General features: G+C 41.1%; 2 protein-coding genes across 3 annotated transcripts in view; one reads left to right on the plus strand and one right to left on the minus strand.

The window, feature by feature from the left end:
* Positions 1-310: 310 nt before the first annotated feature.
* LOC144645500 (peroxidasin-like) lies at positions 311-20,829 on the minus strand. The gene is made up of 18 exons (XM_078505091.1): positions 20,487-20,829; positions 14,341-14,412; positions 14,141-14,212; positions 13,959-14,030; positions 13,065-13,136; positions 12,789-12,860; positions 12,123-12,283; positions 11,147-11,428; positions 10,313-10,585; positions 9,016-9,291; positions 7,824-8,093; positions 5,339-6,997; positions 3,879-4,116; positions 3,354-3,562; positions 2,364-2,669; positions 1,523-1,650; positions 1,082-1,175; positions 311-614 (listed from the first exon to the last, which is right to left on the minus strand). Exons 1-18 carry the CDS (start codon positions 20,693-20,695, stop codon positions 610-612), a joined length of 4,470 nt encoding a protein of 1,489 aa, XP_078361217.1. The 5' UTR covers positions 20,696-20,829; the 3' UTR covers positions 311-609.
* Positions 20,830-20,918: 89 nt separating this feature from the next.
* LOC144645285 (uncharacterized) overlaps positions 20,919-26,316 on the plus strand; it is a 46,125-nt gene continuing 40,727 nt past the window's right edge. The window contains exons 1-3 of one of the 2 annotated variants that reach the window (XM_078504800.1): positions 20,930-21,183; positions 22,050-22,265; positions 22,480-22,790. The gene's annotated coding sequence lies outside the window, so the exon portion shown is untranslated. Of the gene's footprint in view, positions 22,791-26,316 lie in introns of both variants that reach the window. The other variant, XM_078504801.1, reaches the window with a different exon arrangement.

Below are 26,316 nucleotides of genomic sequence, written 5' to 3' on the forward strand. Positions count from 1 at the left end.
TATTCTCCATTGCTGTTTGTTGAGAATTAAAACAAACATTAGTCCTAAAGAGCCTTTCACTAATACAGCCCAATATCTGTACTTGAAGCTTGAAAACACAATACAAGCTGATTAAAATAAAATAAAAAAGCGAACTAAATGTACGTGAGTCCTTCGTGGCCACTCCTAAATTATTTAAGGGCCGAAGTCATGCAATTTTGAGAAATCCTGTCACGCTATTTTATGCACTTTTGTCATGTAAGGTTAACCGAGTGAGGTTTGGAACAACATAGTCGTCTTGAAATCTAATAATATTTCTATTTAGCACGCTAGAAGGCAAACAAACGTGAGGAAATACTGGGACACACAAAGGCACTGTTAGAGAATGGGGTAGAGGCACCCTTTCTTTTCTTATTAATCTTGGAAATTTTCAACGAGATTTTCCTGAATTGCAATAATTTTAACATTATTTGTAGCATAGCTTTCAATGTCAGGACCAGTTCATTTGCTTGCTACTGTTCGTGGCATAAAAATTATTTAGAAGTGGCCAGAAAGGAGTTCTTTTGCATCCACGGCATTTTCACAGATCTAAATATATTTATACCACTGAGCTGATTCGCCTTGACCGGTTCACCCTACACAAAAATGAAACAATAAATGAATTAATTAGTTAAATACGGAATCGAGAAATAAACAATAAAGGGAGAATAAATAAACTTACTAACCAACCAACTACTTTAATGAATAAACGAACGATCAAACGAACGAACGAGCAAGCGAGCGAGCGAGTGAACGAACAAACGAACGAGCGAATGAATGAATGAATGAATGAATGAATGAATGAATGAAGAAGAAGAAGAAGAAAGAAAGAAAGAAAGAAGAGAAGGAAGGAAGGAAGGAAGGAAGGAACAAACGAACAAACTAGCGAGCGAAAGAAAAAAAGAACTATAATAAAAGTCAATCACAGAAGGTTACTGACAAACGTGTCCAAGTGTGAACGTACCAGTTCTAAGTTGGACCATTTGAAAATACAAGTTTTAAACAATTAGCAGTCAACTCTCCCGGATGTCCTTAGTAGTAAATTCAGTCTTTGTTAAGTTACCTTGGCAACGCGGACAGCATTCATTTTCGACTTTATAAGTTTTTTCGCATAAAAGCTCGTCGCATATTTTTTCTATACACCGGATTTCTCCTTCCTGAAAAGCAAAGTTGGAGTACTTTCTTAATTGAAGTAGGTAAAATAATATTCTCCTGCCCAAGATGCCCATCAGATAGGCGGTCAACTACAGTTTCCGTAAAATGAAATGACTCCCCAAGAGAATTAAATGCTCATCCATCTGAGGTTACCACCGCTCCCCCTGCAGCCTAGCATTTTGTCACTTTTCCCCAACAATTTGCAAGTACCAGTTTATAATCCTGCATAAAAAGGGGCCTTGTGAGAGCGCCCAAGAACACAACACATTGACTACATCAACAAGACTATCGTTAGTTCACATCGTATTACGACGTTAAGATAAAGCGCAAAAAGAACAAAATCACTGACCTTGCAAGAACACTGAGTACAAACATCTTTTTGCCACGTGTCACCCTCGTGACGAGCAGCGCCTTGAACAACTCCACAACCTTTCGTTTTGTTCGTTGTTGTTTCTTCCGTAATTTCATCTACTTTTTCTGTCTCCATCTATCAAAAAACGCAAAATAACTGTAAGTTCTAAGTTAGAAAAAGTATTTTTTATGTTCACACGGCAATTAACCTGCGTCACTGTCATTCCAAACCGCTGATATAAAAGTCACAAGTCACTTTTCATAATAACAATTCACTTGGTTTTCTGTTTGATGGAATTTCTCTTTTCTTCCCTCACACTTCACTAGTTTTTTTTTTCTTTGCTCTCGCCGTCACGACACAGACAAGACTTAGACAAACAAACCGAAATGGCGGATGATTTTCCTAAAACACTTTCTAAAACAGCTGGTGTTCCTAAAACACTTTCATGAAACGAAAATTTCGCCTAGACTCTTTCTGTTACTCTCAGAACACGCTGATGTTTTCTGAGCCTCGATGTGGTTATATTCATTTGCATTCTGTTTTTAAGACCTCGCGCACTTCAGTCACTAATTCCGCGCGCCCAAACTGCGGGAACTCTTGCTGCGCAGGCTAAGTGAACTACTATTTGCTCAAAATTCACGTGCAACATGCACATACCAATCACAGCACAACTAAAACCACCCGTGACTTGGCTTACGCGAGTTTCCTTGCGTTCCTGACTGATAACATGTTTTTGCTTCGAGATCTCATTGGTGCATTTGTCGCGGCGGAAATTGGCCTGGATTTAGTTTTAGTAGGGTCGTTTGAAAGCACTACAACACACAAATACTTGCCTGGCTTTGACGACTGTTGAATGCATCTTCAAGTTTCCTCAAATGTTCAGCCATGCTTGCTACTGTCTGTTCAAGTACTTCAACTCTGTCCGCCAAACCAAAATCTTTTTCCTCTGAAAGATCAATTCTACGTTCACTTTTCTCCTCAGTAGGTGAAATAGCAGGCTTCTCTTCATCATAATAGTCCCTATACTCCATTTCGAGTTCTGGTTCTTCTGTATCCGCGTTGTATTCATCAACTGAACGTTTAAAACGACGACTCTGAACATGTTCAGAAAATGTAGTGGTCTTGTCTGGCGAGGAGCAATGATCTGATAAAAAAGAAAGATATAATTGAAGCTGACACGCGCGGCAATGTAGGAGTGTTCGCGGAAATGCAAAACGGCAAAGAAAACTGCATAAAAGAACGACAGCCATGCAAAATTTTATAACCCCTTTTAACTACAGTCAACTCTTTTTACTGAAGACGGACATCGTCGGGACCGGCTCCAATTAATTGTCCGTCTTAGAGAGGTGTCGGTCTTATAGGGAGATTAGCCGGTTACCGTAAAATGAATGATTGAAAACGACACGGACGGAACCAACACTAGGTGTCCGTCTCAAGGTGTGTTTACTGTACAGTCAATTCTTTCTAAGACGGATGCATGCCGTTGGGACCGGCTCCAGCTGTCCGTCTTAGAGAGGCGTCCGCCTTACAGGGAGTTTAGTTACAGTAAAATGAATGAAAACGGCAAGGACGGGACGACTAGGTGTCCCTCTTAAGGTGTGTTTACTGTATGGCCAATTCTTTCTAAGTCGGACGCCGTCGGGACCGGGTCCAGCTGTCCGTCTTAGAGAGGCGTCCGCCTTATAGGGAGTTTAGCTACAGTAAAATGAATAAAAACGGCAGGGACGGGACCAGCACTAGGTGTCCGTCTTATAGAGGTGTCCGTCTAAAGAGGTGCCAGTTAAGAGAAATTTTACTGTGCACAAAGCTATACATTTAGTATACATACCATCTTCGCAATATTTCCACATGCGCAGATCCAAACGAGGTATAAAAGTACATGATACGTATCCCGTGGGGTAGGTGGCGCGTAGAAACACGTCCCGCTGAACCCGGTCAATAGCGTCACCATTGTCACACAGAACGCTTGCAAGTGACGTCTGTTTGATTTGAATTAACTGCGAGTGGTCAAAGGTGGATGGGCTTTCATACCAGAATCTACCGAAAAAGGAGTTATTGTCAAAGTAATTAATTCTAGAAAACTGGTGTTTATCAAGCCCATACTAAACACTACAGAACAACTGCACCACTTAAAAATACAAATGCGCTATCCCTGCAGTCGTTAGTGATTTATCCTGCAGATAGCGTTAATCTCTTTTTGAACCGGAGCTTGAAGTATTTGTAGAAGCGCAGTAGCGTTAAAAAAGCGTGACCAAGGCACTTCCACTTTCGTTGGGCAGCACGAAAAGTGGTCACGCCATAGCAGTCACGCAAGTTTTTAATTTCCAATCAGCGATAGTCCTCAGTGTCCTACCTATCTCCGGCTCTCGTTCTTCTAAACTGTTCAGCTATGATACAAGCGAAGGTAGGTCCCAGTAGAGAGCCAGGCACCAGTTCTTCCAGGAGCCCTCCTACCCACAAGTCGACATTTGAAGGGTGTTCGTAGAGCTGTTCTAGCTTTTCACGAATGTCGCTGTCCACTATCTCGTTTTTAAAGTCATCGAAGGTTTCAGCCACAGAGAGATTGCACAGACCGCGCCAACTGTTGTAGCCTGCAGGAAATGGGGTACATTAAACACGAATGAGCAAAATACGATCTCGTGAAGAATCTATTATAGGAAACTAACGCTTCATGAGATAAACGCGACGTGGAGCGATAATTTTCATGACCTTTATATAGTCCAGACGTTTTTGACTCCTAGGAAAAAGCATGACTTTTTCAGGGTGGAAATCGACCGGTATCTCTAAAATTATGAGGAATGCTCGAAGCGGTCAGACTCCTTCACTAAACCCCTGCGTATGGAAAAAAAATTACCACGAAAATTGTTTCCGTTAAAGATTATACGCCTAGCTAGTGTTGATGTAAACTTGTTTCTGTTGTCTCGACAATTTTTTTCATTGTGTACGTCGCGTTAATTTCCTTTTTTTAAATTGTTACCCCTTCTTCCTGGAGGCGCGGTGGCCTAATGGTTAGCGCGCTCGACTCCGAGTCGTACGGCCCGGGTTCGAGGCCTGGCCGGGGCGCTGCATTGTGTTCTTGGGCAAGACACTTTACTCTCACAGTGTCTCTATCCACCCAGGTGTGTTAATGGGTACCGGCGAATTTACTGCTGGGGGGGTAACCCTGCGATGGACTAGCATCCCATCCAGGGGGGAGTAGAAATACTTCTAGTCGCTTAATGCTACGGAAACCGGGATAAGCTCCGGCTGTATGGGCCATGGCTCGGAGACAGACTTTACCTTCTTTTTTACCACCCCTTCTACCGTGTTAATTTCCTTTTTTGGGAAGTATCTTTTCCTTCAGTTCGCGTTAATTTAAGTCGCGTTTTTTTTCAAATACCTTAATTAACACAAACGCTAATTTCCTACGATAAGGTTACCCCTTATCTGTTTGTTTTAGTTATTCCTGCTGTGTTGAAGCCACAACAAACATGAAACAGAGGATATGGGCTTCAAGCACGCTTCGGTCAAAATAAAACACCGGATTACATTGGATTAAGACTGGATTACGTTGAAATTAGATTACGGTACGTGAAAAGTTATTGGATTATAGAGTATGTATTACATGGAAATATAAACGGATCACATTGAATTTGTATTGGATGACAGCCTTACTTTCCGTTAGCATTCACAACTGGGACCAGAAAAATTGATTGCTTGGGAGCAGTGTTGGTGCATGACCAGGGAATTTTAACCTAAATGCTTGGTAACCGCGTCACCAATATTGCAGCGTGAGCCTGGGAATAAACGTTATAGTAAAATCTTCTAGCTAACCTGGCAAAGCGTGGTCCCTTCCTCGCTGAATATTGAGGGCACCGAGATCCAGGGCTATTTCGTGAGCCATTTCAAAGAGCCTCTCTGTGAGCTCCGAGTTAATAAGCTGGTGCTTATCATCTCGACTCTTGGCGGCCCTACCAAAGAGCCCTCGTAGAATTGGGTCCACACCACCCTCGGTGACCAGCCGATAAGGCGAGAAGAATGCTTTGTGAAGTGGAATGTTACCTTGTTCAATTGGTTGGAACGAAGAGTTGAGACGGAAAATTATCGGGTTGATCAGTCCGTGGCCAAATCTGAAAGCGGCTGTTGCAAACGCGTTCACAATCCCCGCATTGATGTTCGGTTCGTAACCACTATAAGTCCCCAAAAGGGCCATTCCTTGAGGGCCAAGAATCTTAGGGAGCCATTCAGTGTATGTGATATGTTGCATCTCGGCCCCTACTATTTTACGTGCCTCGTGGTACACTTTGTCCCCGTCCCAGTGAGGATTTAAATTTCCTAGCTCCTGCGCAATGCGATTGTGTTCGCGCATCCATATAGTGTGCATCGACAGCAGACCAAGCTGTTCGTTGGCGCGGAAATCCCCCGCAAGGAAACACGGGACAGGACTATTGTCGGGTTGGAGACATTCAATGGGTGTGTCGCGGTTGAAAGGAAGCAGTGGCTTTCCGTTGCCGATGCTGGAGTTTGATTTGAGCAATCCTTTACTTTCTAAGTCGCGTAGATTCGTCATCTCTTCGTAAGATGAACCATAGACAACTGACCCATCAATATAGGACGTGATTTGATTCATCTGTTCGCGCGGCGTCACTGCGCTGAAAAACACCGAGGTCGTTCCCGTACCGCACACAGCGCTCGAGCGAGTGAACTGCATGCACCCGTGTCCTTTAATGCGAGGATCGTTTTCTGGGATTGGAATAGGGAAACATGGCGGCTGATTATCACAAACGCTATACTGTTTTGTGCAGTCCAGACCGTCGCTAAATCTCAACGTACTCAGACTGCTCACAATGAAGTCAATGTCGTGGTCTAAGAACTGTCCCCACTGCATCAACATGTGCGTGTACCGTTCATCGTCGGTTACTTCCTTGGACGAAATCAGCGCTGTTGACACGAGACGCGCGCTTGGTCTTCCCTCCGTATCCTGCCAACCCACGGGCGTATTATAACCGTTCTCGTACACGGGGCTGAGAAGGCGCTTGAACGGCGTCAGAGACGCGCCCCACATGGAATGCTGCAGATTGTTGCACGTCCCATCGACTGTGCGATACTTGTGGTGGAAGCACATGTCAGAGCAGTTGTTGATCCGGCGATGCGCGCTGCAGCCTGACAAGTTCGCGATCACACCCACGTGCTCCGGGGACAGAAGGTGAAAGAAGTTGTACTTGTCGTTGCTAACATTCACCCTGTCCATTTCTTTAACGTGTTCGTGGACCAGCTGGATCGTTCGCTCGAAGATTTCCGCGGCTCGGGCGATTTGCTGCGCGGCGGGCGAGGGGAAGCGGAAGAGGGCGAGAAGATCGCTGGGTTTCCTCGGCTGCGACGAGGCAAACAGCTTCTTTATGCTGGCGTTTAGAGCTCTGTCCACGTTTTCTTTGGCTTGAACCACTGTTTTGTTGATGATGTCAATACCAATCCGGTTTTCATCTGTAGGGACTACAAAGTGAAAAATATCAGTTCGTTGATCGATTGGGTAGCCTGCGAAAGTAGCTAGGATATTAGGTCTGTTGTGTCACGATTGAAGTTGGGTAAGGGTGGAAACAACAGGCAATAAACTGAACTAATTTCCTTCAAAGGCTATCGTTTCTAACTATATGACTACATTAGTTCAATAATGCACTTCTTAAGAAAGTTATGTGATAAAAATTTCTAACAAAACTAAGGCAGTTAGTACAGCTAAAAGGCCTACAATATCGAAGTTGAACGAATAATGAACCTTCTAGATGCCAAACCAACTTTGAATCATTTGTTTGTTTTAAAAAAGTTACTTGTCGTAGCTGATATTCACGAACACGTAAAAGAGCTCGACAAGTACTGTTAGCAACAACAAGTACCACTGACTTTTTTAAAAAAAAAATACCTACTCAATGTTTCGCCATATTTTCTGGCAAACGATAGTCCGATATAAACTAGTAGTAATCAGAGATTAGGAGAGCGAGTTTAACCTATAGACCGAGATGGTCGGCCTACTATTAGTATGCCTTATTCCTCACTTGACGCGAAGATGATAAGTGCTAGAGGAAGCTCATCACGCTACGTTTTGAAAAAAAGATAGCGTGACGAGCCAAAAGAACATATTTTGTCTCCACAGTGAATTTGACAGGATAAATTGAAATGTCTCTTATTTTAAGGGGGTAAGAGAGAGTCCATATAAAAACCACGCAGGCAAGTCTACAGCGCATCTCACCGATTTCCCTTAAATGTGCAACATAGAAAATTTCTTAATTACAAAGGATAAATGCAGAATCACTATGAATCTTACTTTGTACTGTAAGTGTCATCTGCGCTGAGGCTGCGCCAATGCTGTTGCGAGCTGCACACTCGTACCGCCCCTCGTCAGCTTTCCCAACATCCCGGATGCTGAGGGTCCCGGATGGGCTAAAAGAGTATCTGTTTGCCTCTGTGATGTGCACGTTGTTTTTGATCCATGTTATGATCGGCTTAGGGGCGCCGTAAGCTGAACAGCGAATTTGAACTGTTTGACCAGCTGAGACAATGATGTCTGTGGGCGATTCCACGATGGAGGGAGGAACTGTTAAAGAGAAGCGAAGACGAGACGTAAAGAATAAGAATTATCTAGAATTTAAAAATCTGATAAGACTGACGAATGCCAGTTGCAGTAAACGCTAGATATAACTTGAACGCCAACCGTCATTCGCTCTCATCGACTCTCGTGCCCTTTCACCAAATTTAAACTTGTCCCAGGCGTAAATCCCGGGGGGGGGGGGGGGTTAATGGTCTTGCAGTGAACTACCCATTTCGTCCAAAAAATAAACAAATCACAAATACCAGAGGAAATCACAGCGTCCCTGTAACCAGTGCCTTCATGTAAACACTTCTTGCAAAGCCGCTTCGTAAAAAACGCTATAAGAGATACGACGTTCGGACGAGTTGCCCAGCTTGTGTGTTCCGCCGGTAGGACTTGATCGATCAATCGATTGATCGATCGATCAATCAATCAATCAATCAATCAATCAATCAATCAATCCATCATTTATTTATCTACGTCACATACATACATACATACACTTTATTTATCCTCGAAATTTTATCTTCGAGAAAAAAGTTATAGAAAGAAAAAAGTACAACAAAGTAAAATAAAAAAAGTACAATAAAGTAAAATAAAGAAAAAGTACAATAAATTAAAATAACATATGCTGTATTACAATACCATTGATATGACGTCTAGTTAGCTAGAAACTCGAGTTCATTCGACAATCAAAATCAAAATGAGCGATCAAACTCAAATTTCGTCTAGTAATGTCAATACATTTTCCATCACACAAGCCAGGAGAATTTACCAAAAAAAATCACCTTTGAAAAACTGTCTCGATTTTAAAGTAATTCTCCTAACTAGTACAGGAAGAAATGTATGGAGAGCAGTAAGGAAAAAATTTATGTTGATATCCCGGATTAAAGTGTCAGCTTAGAGAGAAGTTTGTATTTGCACCAACCTCTTGGTTTCACTGTCAGAAACGCTCTCGCCAGTCTCACTCCGATAACGTTGATTGCTTGGCACTCGTACTGTCCCTGATCACTCGGCGAAGCAAACAGAATCCTCAAGGTCCCGGATGGTAACACAATGTGGCGATCCCGGGATGGCAATCGGTCGCCATCTTTGGTCCAAGCGATAGCTGGTACTGGGTGACCACTCACTCGACAGTGCAGTTCAGCTGGACTCCCTTCCAGTACCTCGGTGCTTTCGGGTCTCGTGGAAAACTTTGGTGGGGCTAAATGAACGGTAAAAAATATATTAGGACCCAAGTATAAGAACACATTATTCAAGAGCACAAATTGTTGTTAGAGGTTTGACGAGACAAATTTCAGTCTTGCTGTTTTCCTTAGAACAGAAGTATAGCTTTTTGTAAGTGGTGGCAAACGAGGGAAAGTTGCGAAAACGGAATAACGACTGATTTTGGATTCGTCATCTGACTTGCTCGGAAAATTAAGACTGATCTTTACTCTGATTTGCTCAATCGCAACTGGTCATTGGGACTTAAAAATGAAAACGGAATATAAAACAAAATGAAACAAACAAAAACAGCGTAAAACGTCTTGAAACTTCGTCTAAATAATATAGTTATACGCTCGGAAAATACCCCATAAGAAAGTAAAGTTTAAAACAAGCCCATTCGTCCGTCCGTTCGTCCGTCACCTTTGGTTCGTTTGTTCGTCCGTTCGTTCGTTCTTTCGTCCTTCCCGTCCGTCCACCCTTTCGTCCGAAGTTGTTCGTTCGTTTCTTTGTACGTTCATTCGTTTGTCCGTCCGTTCGATCGGAGTATTTCACCTTTGCTTTGCAGGAAGGAGAAATGCGGTGTATAGGAAAAATATGCGACGAGCTTTTATGCGAGAAAACTTATAAGTTGAAAATTAATACTGTCCGCGTTGTCGAGGTAAGTCATTTTGAATTGTTTAGGACATGTTTTTTTTTGATGGCATAATTTAGAACTATAACGTTCGCACTTGGTCACATGAAATCATTGTGGTTCTTTCCTTCGCACTTACGTCCTCTCGCTCACTTGTTCTTTCGCTCGCTCGCTCGCTCGCTCGTTCGTTCGTTCGTCCTTCCCGTCCGTCCGTCCGTTCGTCCGAAGTTGTTCGTTTGTTTGTTTGTATGTTCTTTCGTTCGTTCGTTTGTCCGTCCGTCCGATCGGAGTTGTTCGACCGTTCCTCGTTCGTTCGTTCGTTCGTTTATTCGTGCATGTGTGTTTATAAAACGCTCTATTCCCTGGAGAATATTTCCGCAATCACCTGTTACAATCAACCTGGTTGAAGCTGCCACACCCCCAGCCCTGTTAGTCGCTCGACATCTGTACGTGCCATGATCCACAATGCGCACCTCCCGGATGTATAAGTCCCCGGATGGCATGACTTCATAATGAGGATCCAAGTTCAGCGGTAGACCTTCTTTACTCCATTCAATAACAGGTCTTGGGTTACCGCGGGCGCGACAAGTAAGAGTCACGGGATTCTTTTCTATTGATTCCACTTTAGAATGAGGATACTGGATTAGGAATGGTGGAGCTGGAATTGAACATGACAAGTTATACGTCAGTGGATACAGAATTAAATTTCGTTCACTATGATAAGAAAATTCAGCAATCATCGGAATTTAAAGGTGTTCTTAAATATGGCGACGTGTATGCTGGAGAGATGCTACTGCAGACACATTTGTCAAACTTAAACAATTTCCCAAAATATTCATAACTAACTACTACAGAAAAGTACTGATGCCCGAGATCAAGGATAATCTAACACGATTTTAAACTTTCGGCTTGTTATGATCTATCAAGTAATCTACCAAATTATACCCCATCCCTTTATCAAACAAAACACCAAATATACATATGTCAATGCAAAAATATGGAATGTTCAATACAAAAAAAATCCTGTACATTTTTAATACCCAAATTTCCTGGCCGGCTGCACAAAGCCGAGAGAGCTTGAGTCACGTCCCACAAAAGGGGCATGAACCATCACAAAACCTCAAATGATGCATGGTTGCTGAAATGGGAAAAATAAAACGATCTCTAAAAAGATCAGCTGCGGTCGTTTTTGAAAAGTAAATTGCCAATTACTTTCTACCTTCAACTCCAAAATAATTTAACGCCGCTTTGCTGACGATCTCCCCAGCAGAGTTCTGTGCCACACACTCGTAACTTCCCTCATCAGAGAACTTTGGATCGATGATCTTCAGTGCGCCGCTCTCGGTCATGGTATGACGCGTGTCTGACTGTAGAGTTTCTCCGTCTTTCCGCCATGTTATAGTGGGTGTTGGGTACCCTGTGGCTAGACATTTGAACAACACCTGGCGATCGCTGACGGAGACTTCAATGTTGGTTGGTGTTTTCACAAACGTTGGTGGTACTGGGGGGAGACAACAGCATAGTAAACTGACTCAAGTACAGGATATACGTAACGGAGTAGCATTTACAGTGATCAGCATGCAATATAAATTAAAACAACTTGATTGTACATTGCAAAAATCAGTCAGTCAGTCAATTTTTTTGGTTCTCTGTGGCACATAGGAAATGGTGCGCACATTTTGAAGCAAGCAGTGTAACACCTCTCTATTAAAGAGCGCCCACAAACAACGTTCTCAGTCTTTGTGAAACATTATTCTAATATCTTCATTTTTTTAGGGGTAAATTACGTTCTCACAAAACTCAGTCAAAACCATCCTTGGTTATTTTCGCCTTTTTATTTCTCCTTTGTTGTTTTTCTATGTTAGAAAACTATTATTTTGAGGTTTCCTTCAATTTGAAAAGAATCAGAAAAATGACTTAAAATACCGTGATGTTGCTCCTTTAAAGTACTCTCAGCATAACAGAAGACACGCGCTAATGAATTGCAAGTGATTTGATTGGCCGAGAACTTTAAAAAACCGAAAAAAAGATGTCAACGACTTATTAAAATCTAGCTTGGCGGGAAGAAAAGATATTGTTTTTCACTTAAAATGTTTAGAAGAATAATCATCTTTGGGGGAATGCCCGGGGGGGGGGGGGGGGGGGGAGGGGTGGAATGCAAATGCTACGTAAACAAGTAAGTCAAAGGAACTCACTGCAGTTGAAGTCTTCGGGCGTCAGTCTCACTAATGGTTTTCCTCGCATATTCGGTGGCTCCACGCAGGTAGCTGCTGTTTCAGTATTCGGTGTCTTCTTGAGCAACCGGGCCAACCACAGAATGTCGCATGTGCAGTTCAGAGGGTTGGAATCGAGCCGGCTGCAATCGAGAACGAGATCGTATTAAAACAGTGCTTCAATACATGTAGTAGATGATTCAGCCAATCAGAAGGGGCTCCTGTTGCACATTCAGCGGTTACCCACAGTGGCATGCGGCGGTGTTTTCCCGCCAAAATGTACAATGAGCGTTACAGCTTACATGTTTTTTCCCGCCAAAACAAAACCAAGGACTATGGCAGCCAATCACCGTGAGAGGCGACGACTGGCGCGGCAACCAGTAAAAGGCACGGGAAAATTGCGTTTGTCTAGCTGACGAGAGCAATTTGATTTTGCATCTGAATTGCTGAGAAACAATATCTTCGAAATGGGTTAGACTGCGTTATGAACCAATTACTGTGCAAAGCTAAAGCAAACACTTTTTAACATGGGGCAGATTTGGAAAAGTGGTCTAGGGATTAAATTCACGTCCAAACTAACTCTTCAGTCAATTGCTACGATTTATGTAAGACTCTTTTATAGAAAAAACTTTAGACAAGACAACTTACAGCCTTCTCAGTGCATCAAGATTCTTGAAGAGTCCCCTTGGAACAGACCTCAGCCTGTTATGATGAAGATATCTAAAAAACAACAAGGGATTCTTACATGACAAAAATAAAATCTGTTCAGCGACTTGAAATCAAAGATTTTCAATCCATCCTTTAAGGCATCGAAGTTATTTGCAAGAAGACAGTGACTTGTAAAAAGAGAAATAAACATGCTTGTTAAGACCAGCAAACAGAACTGCACGTTGACGACCGCCATATTTTCCGACTCGGACTTACAGTCTTTCAAGTGCGGTAAGATCACTAAACGTTTCTGCAGGAATATCTTCTATTTCATTTAGGTGCAAGTATCTGCAAAAAAAAAGCAAGCGAGACTTATATGAGTAAACGTCCAGCAAAATGTATCTCGTCTGCCTCTAATTTTTGACAATTTCTTTAAGAGTATCAACAAAGTGCATCAATATCAAACCAGACTGGCAAGTAAGATTTCATACTATCTGCCAAAAGCAAGGACTAATTACGGCAAATTTAACATTCGTTTTTTCGGTGCTAAAGTTTGGAATTCCATTGATGACTCACTTAAATCTAAGAGTCGTGCTTGTTTCAAAAATCTCTTAAAAGAGTTGATTATATCCAACTACTAACTGGTACATTGATGTACTTTATTTTTCATTTTTGTGTGTGTACATACACTTTTCTTTTTGTTCTCTGTCTGTGTGGGTGTGTGTGTGAATGGAAATCGTGTCCCGTTTCCTTATACTCTGTAACTTTATTGCAATATTTTTTTTCCGCTTGGCCCAGCCACTTAGCTCGATTAGCCTTAGCTATTTCTAAGTGGCTGTGCTCTTCTTTTATTGTTAGTTTTTCTCTTCGCATTTATTTACTTATTGTAAAACTCTTCTGGGCACGAATAAAAGATTGTTGTTGTTGTTGTTGCCCCTCAGCAAAACAACAAGGCTCTCCCCACCTCACCCCCAGGCTTAACCAGCACTAAAGCTGTCGTGTAATACTGGCCAACACCACTTCTTCTGTTTGTGTTGTGCTAAATCAGATTTCTAACTGACTGTCGTACCAAACAAATCAATGACACAAAATACAAAAAGACGCTAATTCACAACCACTTTCCAGCTAAAGCAATCATGAATCGGAAAAGACGTTGTTCTCTATACTTACAACTGTTCAAGAGAGCGGAGGCCACTAAACGCGTTTTCGTGTATCCGTCTTAGCTTATTATTGAACAAATATCTAGAAAGGAAAAGAACGGTATGGTTGTGGTTAATAGACAAGCACTTGTGTATAGCACACTAAGAACTACGGTACGGTAAGTTCCCGGCAAAAGCTGTTGAATAACTTACAAATATTTGAGCGATGACAGTCCACTGAAGGCCTCAGGTTCGATTGTGTGGATGTTATTACCGCTAAGAAATCTTTAAAAAGAGAAGAAGATATGTAAGAACTTTACGATAAGAAATGTTGCTACAGAAATAAAGTTTACTTAAACGTTTGCAGGAAGAAATTAAAGAAAAAAACACTTCAAGTGCTCGGAAATACTCACAGCGTAGTAAGGTGTCGGAGTTCGGCTAAGTCTCCATCACCGATTATTGATATGTTGTTGAATCGCAAATCCCTGCCAAGATAAACAACAATAATAAGGATAATGTTGTTTCACAGGACAAGGTTTTAGCGCTATTGACAAGACGGAAGTCTTAAGGGGGGAGATTATAACTGACACGCGCAACCCACCGCACGTGCAAGGCAAACAGGAATACGCTAATGGCTTCACAGTCCTGGTTTTCAGTGTTCATAGAGCAGTTTTCACTTGAGTGTCGAAAGTTAATTGCATTTGCTTTGGTTTTGCATTACTTCGCTCAGTGATTGGCTTCAAAATCTCGCGCCACTTTCTCAGCCAATCAGAACTAAAACCAAAACCAATCGTGACTCGCTCGCGCACGTTTTCCCGCGCTTCGTACCAGCTACATGTATTTGCTTCGAGTTTTGATTGGTTCACTGGATTGTCTGTGTCCTTTGTGATTGGCCGGAGTAATTACTTTAGTTTTGGTTTTACGACACTCAATCGAAAACTGCTCTAAACGTGTTCTGTTACGTAATTTGGTCAGATGCATTGTTAGGCTAAAATCCCAGTTAGGAATTTTCTGATTCACTGCCCAATTATAATTGGACAGCACGGATATGGTAGTCCAACATAATTGTCTAGACAAAACAGCACCTTTTGTTTCCAATTACTTGTCCAAACTGGGAAACAATTGTGTCAAAACCTTCCTCTGGCAGACTACCAAATTCGACGTGCTGCCTTGTCCTAGATTAGGCAGCACGTACATTTTCAATGTTGTCCAAATTGGAACGTTAAAGCCTCAGAGACTTTCTTTGCACGGGAATACCAAATTGGACGTGCAACCCGTCCAACTTGGCCCTTCTCTGTTTCGTATGATCCAATTAGTTCCCAAACACAACTTTTATTACACGTAAGACATCTTTCCTTTCACTAGAGCTCCTAGACTTGCACCAAGTCGCCCTCTATTGGCGAGCGAAGCGAGCCGAAAAGCGTCGCGAAGCGACGACCGCGAGTGACATACCTAAACCGCGCGTCGAAGGACTTTGAGAAAGTCTATAGAGCTCCGAAACTCTCGAGAACTTGTTTGAAAGAATTAGTAACTGTGGAAGCTTTAGAAATGGTTTCTATTCCTAACTAACGAAATACAAGTTGATGTAGAGACATTGATGTCTTTGTTACAGTGTTACTTATAGGTTTGGTTATCTCATTAAATTACATTTTGTAAAATGTTTGCAAGATGCATCCCATTGAGGCCATCATGTTATGGTAATAACGTTTTGTTTGTCATGAAAATAACCATATAATTTTAAATCTTTCGATCTTCCTTAGTCTGCTGATATCAATACGTCGCCAAAAATGGTACAACCGCAGTTGGATCAAGTTTGCTGAAACGAAGATCTCGAAGTTGGCAAATTCATTCTATTGTATACGTGCCTTCCTCTTTACCAGTTATCATTAAAATAAAATAATAATAAAATTCCTCTGTCAGTCTGCAAAACTAGTCCAATTTGGTGTCTGTCTAATTGTTATGATCCTGTTTCTAGAGTTTCAGAAACTCTTGTTCCGCCGCAATTGGATCAAGTTTGCCGAAATGAAGATCTCAAAGCTGGCAAATTGATCCTATTGTCTACGTGCTTTTGCTCTTCACCAGATACTGAGAATGTTTTAACTCAGTTTCAAGTTCCGATAAGAAACAGGTAAGGTAGACTAAACATTCCGATGAAATTCAACAAATAAACCAACATATTTCTTCGTTTCAGCTCGACCCACACGCACCCATGTGGGTCTTAAAATGACACAGATATAGATAGGACCGCGTGGCACCCGCGTAAATAGGATATTAAATATATATTTTAAATGTGTTGGAGTGCCGGTAGTAGGCAATACCGCCAATACACCAAATCCCCTAGGATGTACACCCTGTTAAAGGAAATTTGGGAGGGTTCCCACGGGGCAAAGAAAAAATCTCTGACCCCGGTGCGATTTGAACCCACGACCCCAGGATTATATCTACGGACGCTCTACCGACTGAGCTACGAGGCTAGTACGGGAGCAGGTCGGGGAAATTTAGGTAGTGAGTCGCGGTAAGTATACAAGTGATTTAGATAGAGATAGTACCGTGTGGCACCCGTGTAAATAGGATATTAAATATATATTTTAAATGTGTTGGTCCTATCTATATCTATATCACTTGTACACTTACCGCGACTCACTACCTAAATTACCCCGACCTGCTCCCGTACTGGCCTCGTAGCTCAGTCGGTAGAGCGTCGGTAGATCTAATCCTGAGGTCGTGCGGTCAGAGATTTTTCTTTGCCCCGTGGGAACCCTCCCAAATTTCCTTTAACAGGGTGTATATCCTAGGGGATTTGGTGTATCGGCAGTATTGCCTGCTATATACCGGCACTCCAACACATTTAAAATATGTATTTAATATCCTCTTAAAATGACACAACCGATTTTCAAACGGGCCATAATCATAATCTAAGCCACATGCTCCCCAAAGAGAATATCATCAAAGAGGATTATTTCAGGATTAACAAAGCCATCCAATTAAGATTTTGAGCCCCTTTTTGGACGGGCGTAAAGAGATAAAATAATTTTCTCATTTGTTCTAATCGGATACAAGGAGAAGCCTAACTATTTTTAACAACAACCAAGGGATGTTTTGCTACCACAAGCAATTTTTTTTGGGTTGTAGCTTTCGTTGGCATAGCGTCAAACACTGGCGTTCGGATGGTCACAGACGTTATCTTTGATATTTTTCCAAACATATCAACTTAAAACGATATCCGCGATGCAAAAACCACATTATTTTCCAGAGTGCGACGTAAATCTTTCCTCATAAAACAGTGCTAAGCTGACAGCTACCATTTTTAATCTCCTTATTTTAAATAGCGACAAGTATTAAAGGTCGTATAATCCCCTTTAATTTTAAGCCTCGCTCGAACCGAGTTAGCGAATTAACCTTGTAATTCCCATCGCCGTGATAGATTACTAAATTCTCTCAACCTTTTACAACAAATTCCAGAAAGAAGTTATGAGAAATAAGAAGCTGAACATCTCACCATCTTCGTTAAAAAGGAAATTCTTTCAATTGTATATAGAAAACTGATATACTAAATCCACGAGGAGAATTGTTCACTCTGAACTTGAAACTTTGTACAGGCTTAAGCCTTAACGAAGATGACCAAAATTAGACATGAAGGACATGCTACCGCGCCCAGACTACCTTAATGCGCTAAAAGTTTAAATATACTCTTTTATTGTTTTCTTTTTCTAAGTCCCATAAAGGGCAGAATCCGTCATCTAAAAGAGCGTTTCTCCTCTCCACTTACACTCACATTCGATCTGGGACATGTCACAGATTTTACCAGATTTTTAAAAAGCCAAAGTTTATATCTGTGTCGCATGAATACCTAAAAATAATAGTCCATTTTTGTTGAAAATTGCTATATTAGAGCACTGAAACTTATAACGAGCATCTTTGGCTGCGGATGGCTCGGATGGAAACGGATTGCAACTTGAAAAAGTTGGGCTTACTTTTTCAAGTTGTTTCCGCGCTTCTTCAAAAAGAATCGATATTTATAGCCATAGCTTGAATTATATACGCAAATTAAGGTTATATCTTCCTTTAGATGTTCAAAGATAATGTTTTTGTGGGTTATGCCTAATACTAATTTCAGAACAGTTTAGACCAGAAATCTGCGAAACCCCCCGTGGCATAGCTCTTTTAAACAAACACCATGACCGTTCTAAAAACGCCAAGAACAGGTTCGATAGCTTTCAATTGAAAGGTCACAAGCTAAGGCTTTACCAGCAGCCTAAACGCCAAAAGTAAGAACCACATTAAGTGACTTGTGCCCTGACTCAGGAAGGAAAAGGGGTTAATAACAAACTCTCAAATGCAAGGTGGGGCGAAGTACTATTGACCCACAAAGACGTTTTCGCTGAAATAATAATAAGACCTCCATACGCAAGAAAGAGAAGTTAGAAATTAGCAAGAGACTTGCTACCATCTCGACTAGAAATTCTTGTTCATTTTGGCTTGCCTATAATGATTGATCTGAGTTAATCGCAGACAATGTTAAGGTCTGGGCATTCTTGTGGTTGAAGCAAGCATTTCAGATAAAGTGAAGGCGTTATTATATGACAAACAGCTGCAAGCAAGGCTGATCATACTACGTGAAAATAGGCTTTGCGAGACAACACCACGACTTGAACCGATACAGCAGGATTGCAACCGCGGACAGCTGTTTCGTTCTTATTATATGGTCTTTTGTATTTCAAGGTCAGGAATAAGATAAGTAAACGAGAAAAGATAGGAATAGGATTTCAACAAACTGTTCATACTTAAATTGTTTACGAGTGTCACGAATCATCACCGGCAAATGTCTAACATTCGAAAGGTCGGAGAAACGGTGTTTGATTAATCTTATAACCTACGAACTGATAATTAGTTAACCCTTCGACGCGACAAGACATTTTTTAATAGAGTATTTAATCAATCGATCACTATATGACTATATATTTTACTGCCCAGGTCATCAAAGTGCATCTCTAGATACTGTAGATATACGTATACGCGCAAAACATAGACCATTGCCAAATCAAAGGAAACCCATTTTCCTTAAGCAGATAAACGCCCTGCCAAAAACTACAATGGCCAAAACAAGACAGCCGGAAATGGCATTTGGTCAATTTTGATTTTCTTGTTATATTTGGAAGAAAAAAGACCATTGTTATCGTAAACACCTTAATGCCACAACCCCAACATAACTGAAGAACTGGCTGATCTTTTCATCACCCCAATAAAACACCCAGAACTTCTGATAAGTCTGTCTGACCACTGGAATTTGTACTTTCTGAAAAATCTTCAAGAATAAAAATGCATGCGTTAACTTAGAGCACAGACATCATTAGGCTGTTGTGTGGAAGTGAAAGAAGGAAAGAGGTGATGTGTTCTATAGTCGGGGTCTTTTCTGGTCGATATGACTTTTGCGCAGACGTGTCGAAAGCATTTAAAAGTCACAACTTGTTCCCAGATACATGTAATCCGTTTTCCGTTTAAACATCGCCGAAAACTGGCTGTTTTCCGAGAGATGCGTATTAAATAAAACGTGCTTTTAAAATTCCTTTGATTTGGACCTTGTCACAGAATACGCCTGGCGAGGCCAAAAAGACAACGGGTTTTTCTTCTAGTTTTAAATGGAATAAAACCTTCTTCACTGCCGTAACTACTGAAATACGTAAAGACGTGTCCGTTTTCTTGCGATTCCAACAATTTTTTCCGGAAATGACTTAGAATACAACAAACTCTCTTTTATTATCACTGCAGTCACGAAATAATTTAACTTAAGCATTTCATTCAACACTACGAAATAACGCAAAATATGTACTATGCATGTCTAGTAACAGTTCAAAGCAACAAGATGTGACTGATTAATTGGTCCAAGGCTGCGCGTGAGGAAACAGTTGATTAAATCATTGATAGTAATTTCTAATGGACAGTTAGACGTGACCGAATGCCTTGAGTGGCTAAACATGGCGTCAATGTTATTTGTAATGCCAATCCCAATGTCAGAAGGTTGTCTGGCGTAAGCAGTTTATGTCGAACATTTGTTTTTGCGCTTATCAAACCGTCGTGTACAGAAAATCTCACAAATAAAAAGCATTGAAACGTCTCTTTGCGGTCAGTTCCATAATTTGGACACCTTTCTGTTACGGACAGTTACGTTCGCTTGGTTCCAAAATTGGTTCAAACCTCTATAATAACTCTATAATACGGGCACGCGGGTATGTTTTGCTTTCGATTGTCGTTTCAACGAAGATTAACTGTAGCATTTTACGCCCAGGATGTTATGATCCAACGAAATAAACCTGTACAAAGTCGGCAATGATTTGTGCGAAGAAGCTATTGGGCAGTAATGTTGATCTGTTATTTTAATTGGAAGAAACCCAACTGGACTTGAATTGTGACAGACTCACGATATGGGAGATACATTGTGTTTAAATCCCTGCAAAGCCTTCTAGACAAATATTCAATATGCCACCGGGGTAAACAGTGAACTCTTTGTTATGGGGAAACATTTTGCACGCGTTATAAAGACAACCATAACGCTACTTACAATACAACTGTCGATGAAGGAACACTTGGTATTCTTGACAGAGAATGGTGATTACAGCGGACAGTCGGCCCGGCTTGCGTCCTGTAGCAGAGGCAATTCTCCGGGCAAGTCGAGCTACTCCTGACTAAACATAGAAGGAGAACAACGAAGAATACCGCGCGGCAGACTGAAGTGGTCAAAGCGGAGAAATGTACGGTCGCCTTCGACATTTTGGCACATGCGACTACATGAAAATTTGTCACCCAAAAGGCAGATAGCCGCGAAATGATCGGAAGTGTCAGTGAAGCATGCTGTTATTCTGTGGGTCAGATTACGTTTCCTGCCCTACCTCTCGAATGACAAACCCTTCAATTGTTGTCGTTGATGACGCGGGGATTTCCTGTGTTGTGCCAATGCCATGCGCCGTTTAATAGCAGCGGGGCGCCGAGCGGCCGGGAAGGCACTGTATCGTGGTTACAAATCCATGAATGTGTGACTGGCGATTTTCCCTCGAAGCCGGTTGCCCTTGGGTTCACGAACTGCAGACGTATGATGCCAAGAAAAACATTCGTGTAATTTTTTTGGTTTTTCAGAGTTTACAGATTTTTCCTGTTCTGCTTTTCACTTAGGCCGCAAGAGGAAATGATACCGCGCTCAAAACACACACAGATCCCACGGCATGGGCGAAAATTGGACTCAAGGCGGTGCGCTATCGCAGGTATCGTACTCAGTGGACGTGTTACCTAAAGGCTGTGGGTTCAAATCCTACCTAAGCTACTGAATTTTTTCACTAGTCAGCATTTTAAACTATACATAAATCGAAGGAAGCCTAAAAAGAATAGTTAACCAAGGTAAAATAATACCAAAGAGATAATGATTAACCAAAAGTAAGAACAAGGATGCCCCAGGGGGTGCAAGAGGAAGAGCCATATTAGTTATAGTGGGAAGGCTATATACGGGAAGGCTCCGCCCGAAAGGGGTTACCTTTTTCAGGATGGAGGTGTATGAAAGGATAGGGATTTTACGAGTGCGAGCATAGAAAAGAGTAGAAAAAACTCTCATAGGATTTTGGACCTCGGGGCGCCATACGTATTCTAAATGTGAATTTAGTGAAAATTTAGGTTTTAGGGAAAGAAAGGAGAAAAAAATTGTTTTTGAAACACCACCTGTGTCAACTTCAACATCCCAGACTGACAACTGATCGAGACCAGAAGTACATAATCTAGAAGTCTACATTGCTGACAGTCAACGGCCTATTTATGCTTACTCACACCCCCTTATTTTCGATCTCTCGTGATCACTGGACATTTCCCAACCCCGCAACGGCTATCTATATCAAGACGGAATCGCGTAGAGAGCCCACTTTTACTCAGTGACACGTGTGTTGACATTTATGCTCCCCGGTTTCACAGTCTCTTATCACTCTCCATTCTGATCAATGAAACTCCAAGTAGAAACTGTATAGAAGCGGAACTGTGGTTAGAGAATGCTACCCCCACAAACAACGACAACAACAAGATTCTGTCCACACTATTTACTAAGTTCCTTGTATCCTTCATCACTTTAATTCTCTTTCGTACCCAGGTAGAGCTTTTAGAATCACACAGCCTCAGGCAGATGCGCTGACCAAGTGATGATTTTCTTGGAATCAATTCCTGGTGTCGTCGGAATACAGCTTTCACCTTTGCTTCGATAAATTTTCAATTAGTGTTGGACAAATCTGGGGAAGTATCACAGGAATTTCAGTGTTTACGGAAACTTTAAATAATGGTCCAGGTTCGTTATAAATTACCACGTAATGTTCTAAAACTGTCGATGAGTGTCTCTGACCATGGGTGGAAAGGGTCGAACTGAATTACAACTTGAAAAATTCCGACGGAAGTTTTCAAGCTCTCGCGCTTTTTTTCCAAAATACGCTATATTCGATCATGATTTGTTAATTTTTTTTTCAAGAATTCGGTTGATATCTTCCTCTTGGTGTTCTAGGATACTTCCCCTTTAATTGTATTTTCAGAGAGTAGAATCACGATGTAGCGCGGCAAAGCGCGGGGGACGTAGGCCCACAGGACCACCTCCTCGGTTCCTATACAACCTCCCTAAATACGACACAATTGCCAAAGGTAGTATTTTAAATTAGCTGTGATAATATCCTTCCGTGATACTTTCACTTTATAGTAACAGGTTACAACACTAAGGCCGCCTAACCAACGTAAAGCTCAAGAATGGCCTCAAGGAGAAGACTTGATACAACACTTAATTCTCCTAAGATCCTTAACAAAAAGAAAAGAATGAAGTTTGGAGAATTTTGATATTGACCAACGTTTGGTGAGTTTTTTGAGGAATTCATTGCGTTCGCTACCGCAGACACGAAAAGAAATTCCTGACAAGGCTAAAACAGAGCACCAAACCTCTCAGTTTTTTAATTTTTTTTCTCCGTTTTTACGCAAGTAAAAAAATTAAACTACCTTCAAACGAAGAAAACCTCAAAAAATAACGGTTTGCAACCAAACAGAAACAGGAAAAAAATTGAATGACGGTTCTTCAGTTCCGCTCAGAATTGTTGCGTCAAAAAAAGTCCATATAATCAACTTATAGACTGTTTACCGGGTCATACGTACGCTATGTTTTTCGCCGTAGTAATATTTATCAAGTGAATCATAGAGAACAAGAACATTGAGAAGCTTGAGAAGCTTAAAATCGGGCGCTTTGCCTTGAAAGGCAGGGTTCAGTACAGCAGAAACCACGAAGCAGTTACTTAAGTAGCACTCAGTCCGACTGTGTTTGTGTAAGTCACAGGGCTTGCATGAGCTGTATTAGTGTGCATAATATAATATCTAGAACGTTGTCGAGATTGCATTATTACTTAATGACATGATGGTTTCAATTTATAAATGTATTTCACACAATACAAATAAACGATTGAAGTAGACGACTAGAAAATGTAAAGTTTTAAGACTTAGCAAAGTGCAGTGTATTGGTAATACTGTAAGGTGCGGTTTCACCTGAAGGTCGTGTGCTTTTCGGTATTTTCCAGGCATTGCACTTTGATGGGACAGTACTACAACTGTTTACCGGGGAACTACTATTGTCAAGAAAATGATCACAACTTGTTGATGAATGATTGAACATTTGTTTCATACCATTACTGTAATAGCAATTGATGAAGGCTTTTAGTCCTGAACCAAAGTATAAGGACTGGGAAATACTGAAACCCATTATCAGCCACCTTAAACGGAAATATCTTGTTGGTGTTTCAAGGAATCCAAGGAAACTTCACTCATCCCATGTATCTATGTATTGCGGTATTTTGTAATTTTGAGTGATTTTTGGGGATGTTTGGCAGGTGATAGTTTTTTAAAAGAATTAGTAAAATTTAGACAACTAAGAAATATTGAAAATTTAATGTGAATTTAACATTGGAATTTGAAGTTAGAAATTGGCAGACGGACACCAAACAGTCCCGTGACATCCTGGAGTGTTTTTGCATGGGGGTCAACTGTGTGATGATGTTTCCATTTTTTTCTTCAATCCCCACTGATAAAGAACTGTTGTTGGTGTTATGTTGGTGTTATCACATGTCAAGCCTTTAACAAGGTATGAAAGAACACAAGGATTTAAATTATTCTGGTGCTCAATTTTTGCGTAACTAAAATTAATGTTACTCAAATTCCTGATGGATTCTGTCTTAAACTGTTACGAGCTTAGTATTTCCAAATTATTGCATGTCAATGTAAGGCAAGACAAGACATGCCTTGGTTCTTATGTAATTCTCTTAAAAACATATAAGATATTGACTATAATTTTGTCTGTGCTATGGCAATTCACAGTAGGGTGGTCTTGATGTGTCTTTAACTTGTGGACTGGACTGGACTAGTAAAACGCGGACTAGTAAAACGCGGACTAGTAAAACGCGGACTAGTAAAACGCGGACTTGTAAAACGCCTCTAGACACTTCCTTGGCCACAATCACCTTACAGCTCTCTTTAATACATAATGTTTCAAAAAACAGTAACCTCAGAAAGAAGTCAGAAGCAAATAAGGTCGAAAGACCGAATTTGAACATATAACGGCAAATGTTCTAATGTCACGAACGTAGGAGCCGTGTAGGCCCGTCACCTTTATTTACCACATACTGCCCCCAAATTAAAACAGTACCCTCAGAAAGAAGTCAGAAGCAAATAAGGTCGAAAGACCGAATTTAAACATTTAACGGCAAATATTCTAATGTCACGAACGTCGGAGTCGTGTAGGCCCGTCACCTTTATTTATCATTGACTGTTGATTTCTGGACGGGCCCCGTTCTACCTCGTGCGAGCAATACAAACGACTGCACTCAACAGACGTCAAGTAGTGGAAAGAAAGAAACATATGCACACAACTCATAGCATCAATCCCGTTGTTTTAGTAGGGGTTTGCAGAACGAACATGTGCTATACTGCAAAAACATCTCCACGCTAAAACAGACCATAGAGTGCTCAAAAAAGCTAGAAATATGCCGTCGAAGAAACACACAAGAGCTTCAAACACAAATTGTTTCGCTCGCTAAACCGTTTAGTTTTATCCGATTTACAAGCGCTTGTTTTACAAGTCCGCGTTCTACAAGTCCGTGCTTAACAAGCCCTCGTTTTACAAGTCCGCGTTTTACAAGTCCGCGTTTTACTAGTCCGCGTTTTACAAGTCCGCGTTTTACTAGTCCGCCTTTTACAAGTCCGCGTTTTACCTGAGTCCGCGTTTTACTAGTCCGCGTTTTACAAGTCCGCGTTTTACTAGTCCGCGTTATACTAGTCTGCGTTTTACAAGTCCGCGTTTTACTAGTCCGCGTTTTACTAGTCCAGTCCAGTCCTCGAAATACAGTATGCCAAAACTCCCCGCCCTCTAAAGATAAGTCCTTGACGGTTCTTGTCGTTTTTCGGTGCCTATTCATCTTCGGCATCTTTCTCATCCACCTCTCGTTCTGTCCTGTGTCTGTCATCACACGAAAGAAAAGCTGATTCTCAAAAAATCTGCCACAAAAGGAAATTGACAAAAACAATATGAAAACCATATATCGAAAGTTTCTTATTCTAAAATTTTATCATACGTCTTAATTCAGAGCTACAAAGAAGTTCCTCCTTTTGAGTTATTGATACTGTTCTTACAGTACCTCTAGCGAAATTTTACAAAATTCCTTCGCGGCGAAAAGGTAGCGCGAATCCAGAACAGACTCCAATCGAGAGTGGGTTAATTCTAGATTACTATTAATTAACTATTACAACATTCATTTTTAAAATAGTTTCCCAAGCCGACTAAGCTAACTAAACGTCGAGTGTATCTTTCAGTAAACAAAACATGCCGTTATGACGCCGGAAATCCAGCTCACGCATACTATACCCCGTGACTCACGCAAACCTCCGACTTACGTGCTACTACAGTCATTCCTTTCTAAACATTTTTTTTTGACCACCACCGTACCTTTCTACCCAAAAAACTCATGAAACCGCCCGGTTTTAACCTGTTTTAACCTTTCAAAAATTAGAGCGTTCGAAACTAAATAAGATCCGTAATCACAAACAACATACAGCCGTTTACCAGCACTCTTTAAAACTCCTGAAACCCTTCAAAATCAGGCAAAATAAATCTTTGAAATAACCTTTATCAATGTTTCTTATTTTTTATTCAGTTCTATAAAATGCCTTTCATACACTACTGTCAAACAAAAATTTCAATTTCCTCAAAGTTTCAAGACAAAAGCATAACAAATATTTCGTGCACAATGTAATTTGATTAAGCCAATATTATCACGTCTAAAAATACTTCAAGCAATTCAGTGAAAACCCGTTTTTTTTTTCGTATCAACGAAAACCACTTTCGA

Source organism: Oculina patagonica, chromosome 3, assembly GCF_052425735.1.
Source record: "Oculina patagonica isolate OP01 chromosome 3, crgOcupat, whole genome shotgun sequence".
Taxonomy (NCBI): Eukaryota; Metazoa; Cnidaria; class Anthozoa; order Scleractinia; family Oculinidae; genus Oculina; species Oculina patagonica.

Bases quoted from the DNA above. Each gene is read 5' to 3' on its own strand.
- LOC144645500 (XM_078505091.1), bottom strand. From the start codon at position 20,695: ATGTCGAAGGCGACCGTACATTTCTCCGCTTTGACCACTTCAGTCTGC. The intron at 11,429-12,122 runs GTGAGTTCCTTT...GTCTCCCCCCAG, and splicing joins GCCCGAAGACTTCAACTGCA to TACCACCAACGTTTGTGAAA. The intron at 3,563-3,878 runs GTAGGACACTGA...CTTTTTCGGTAG, and splicing joins AGAACGAGAGCCGGAGATAG to ATTCTGGTATGAAAGCCCAT.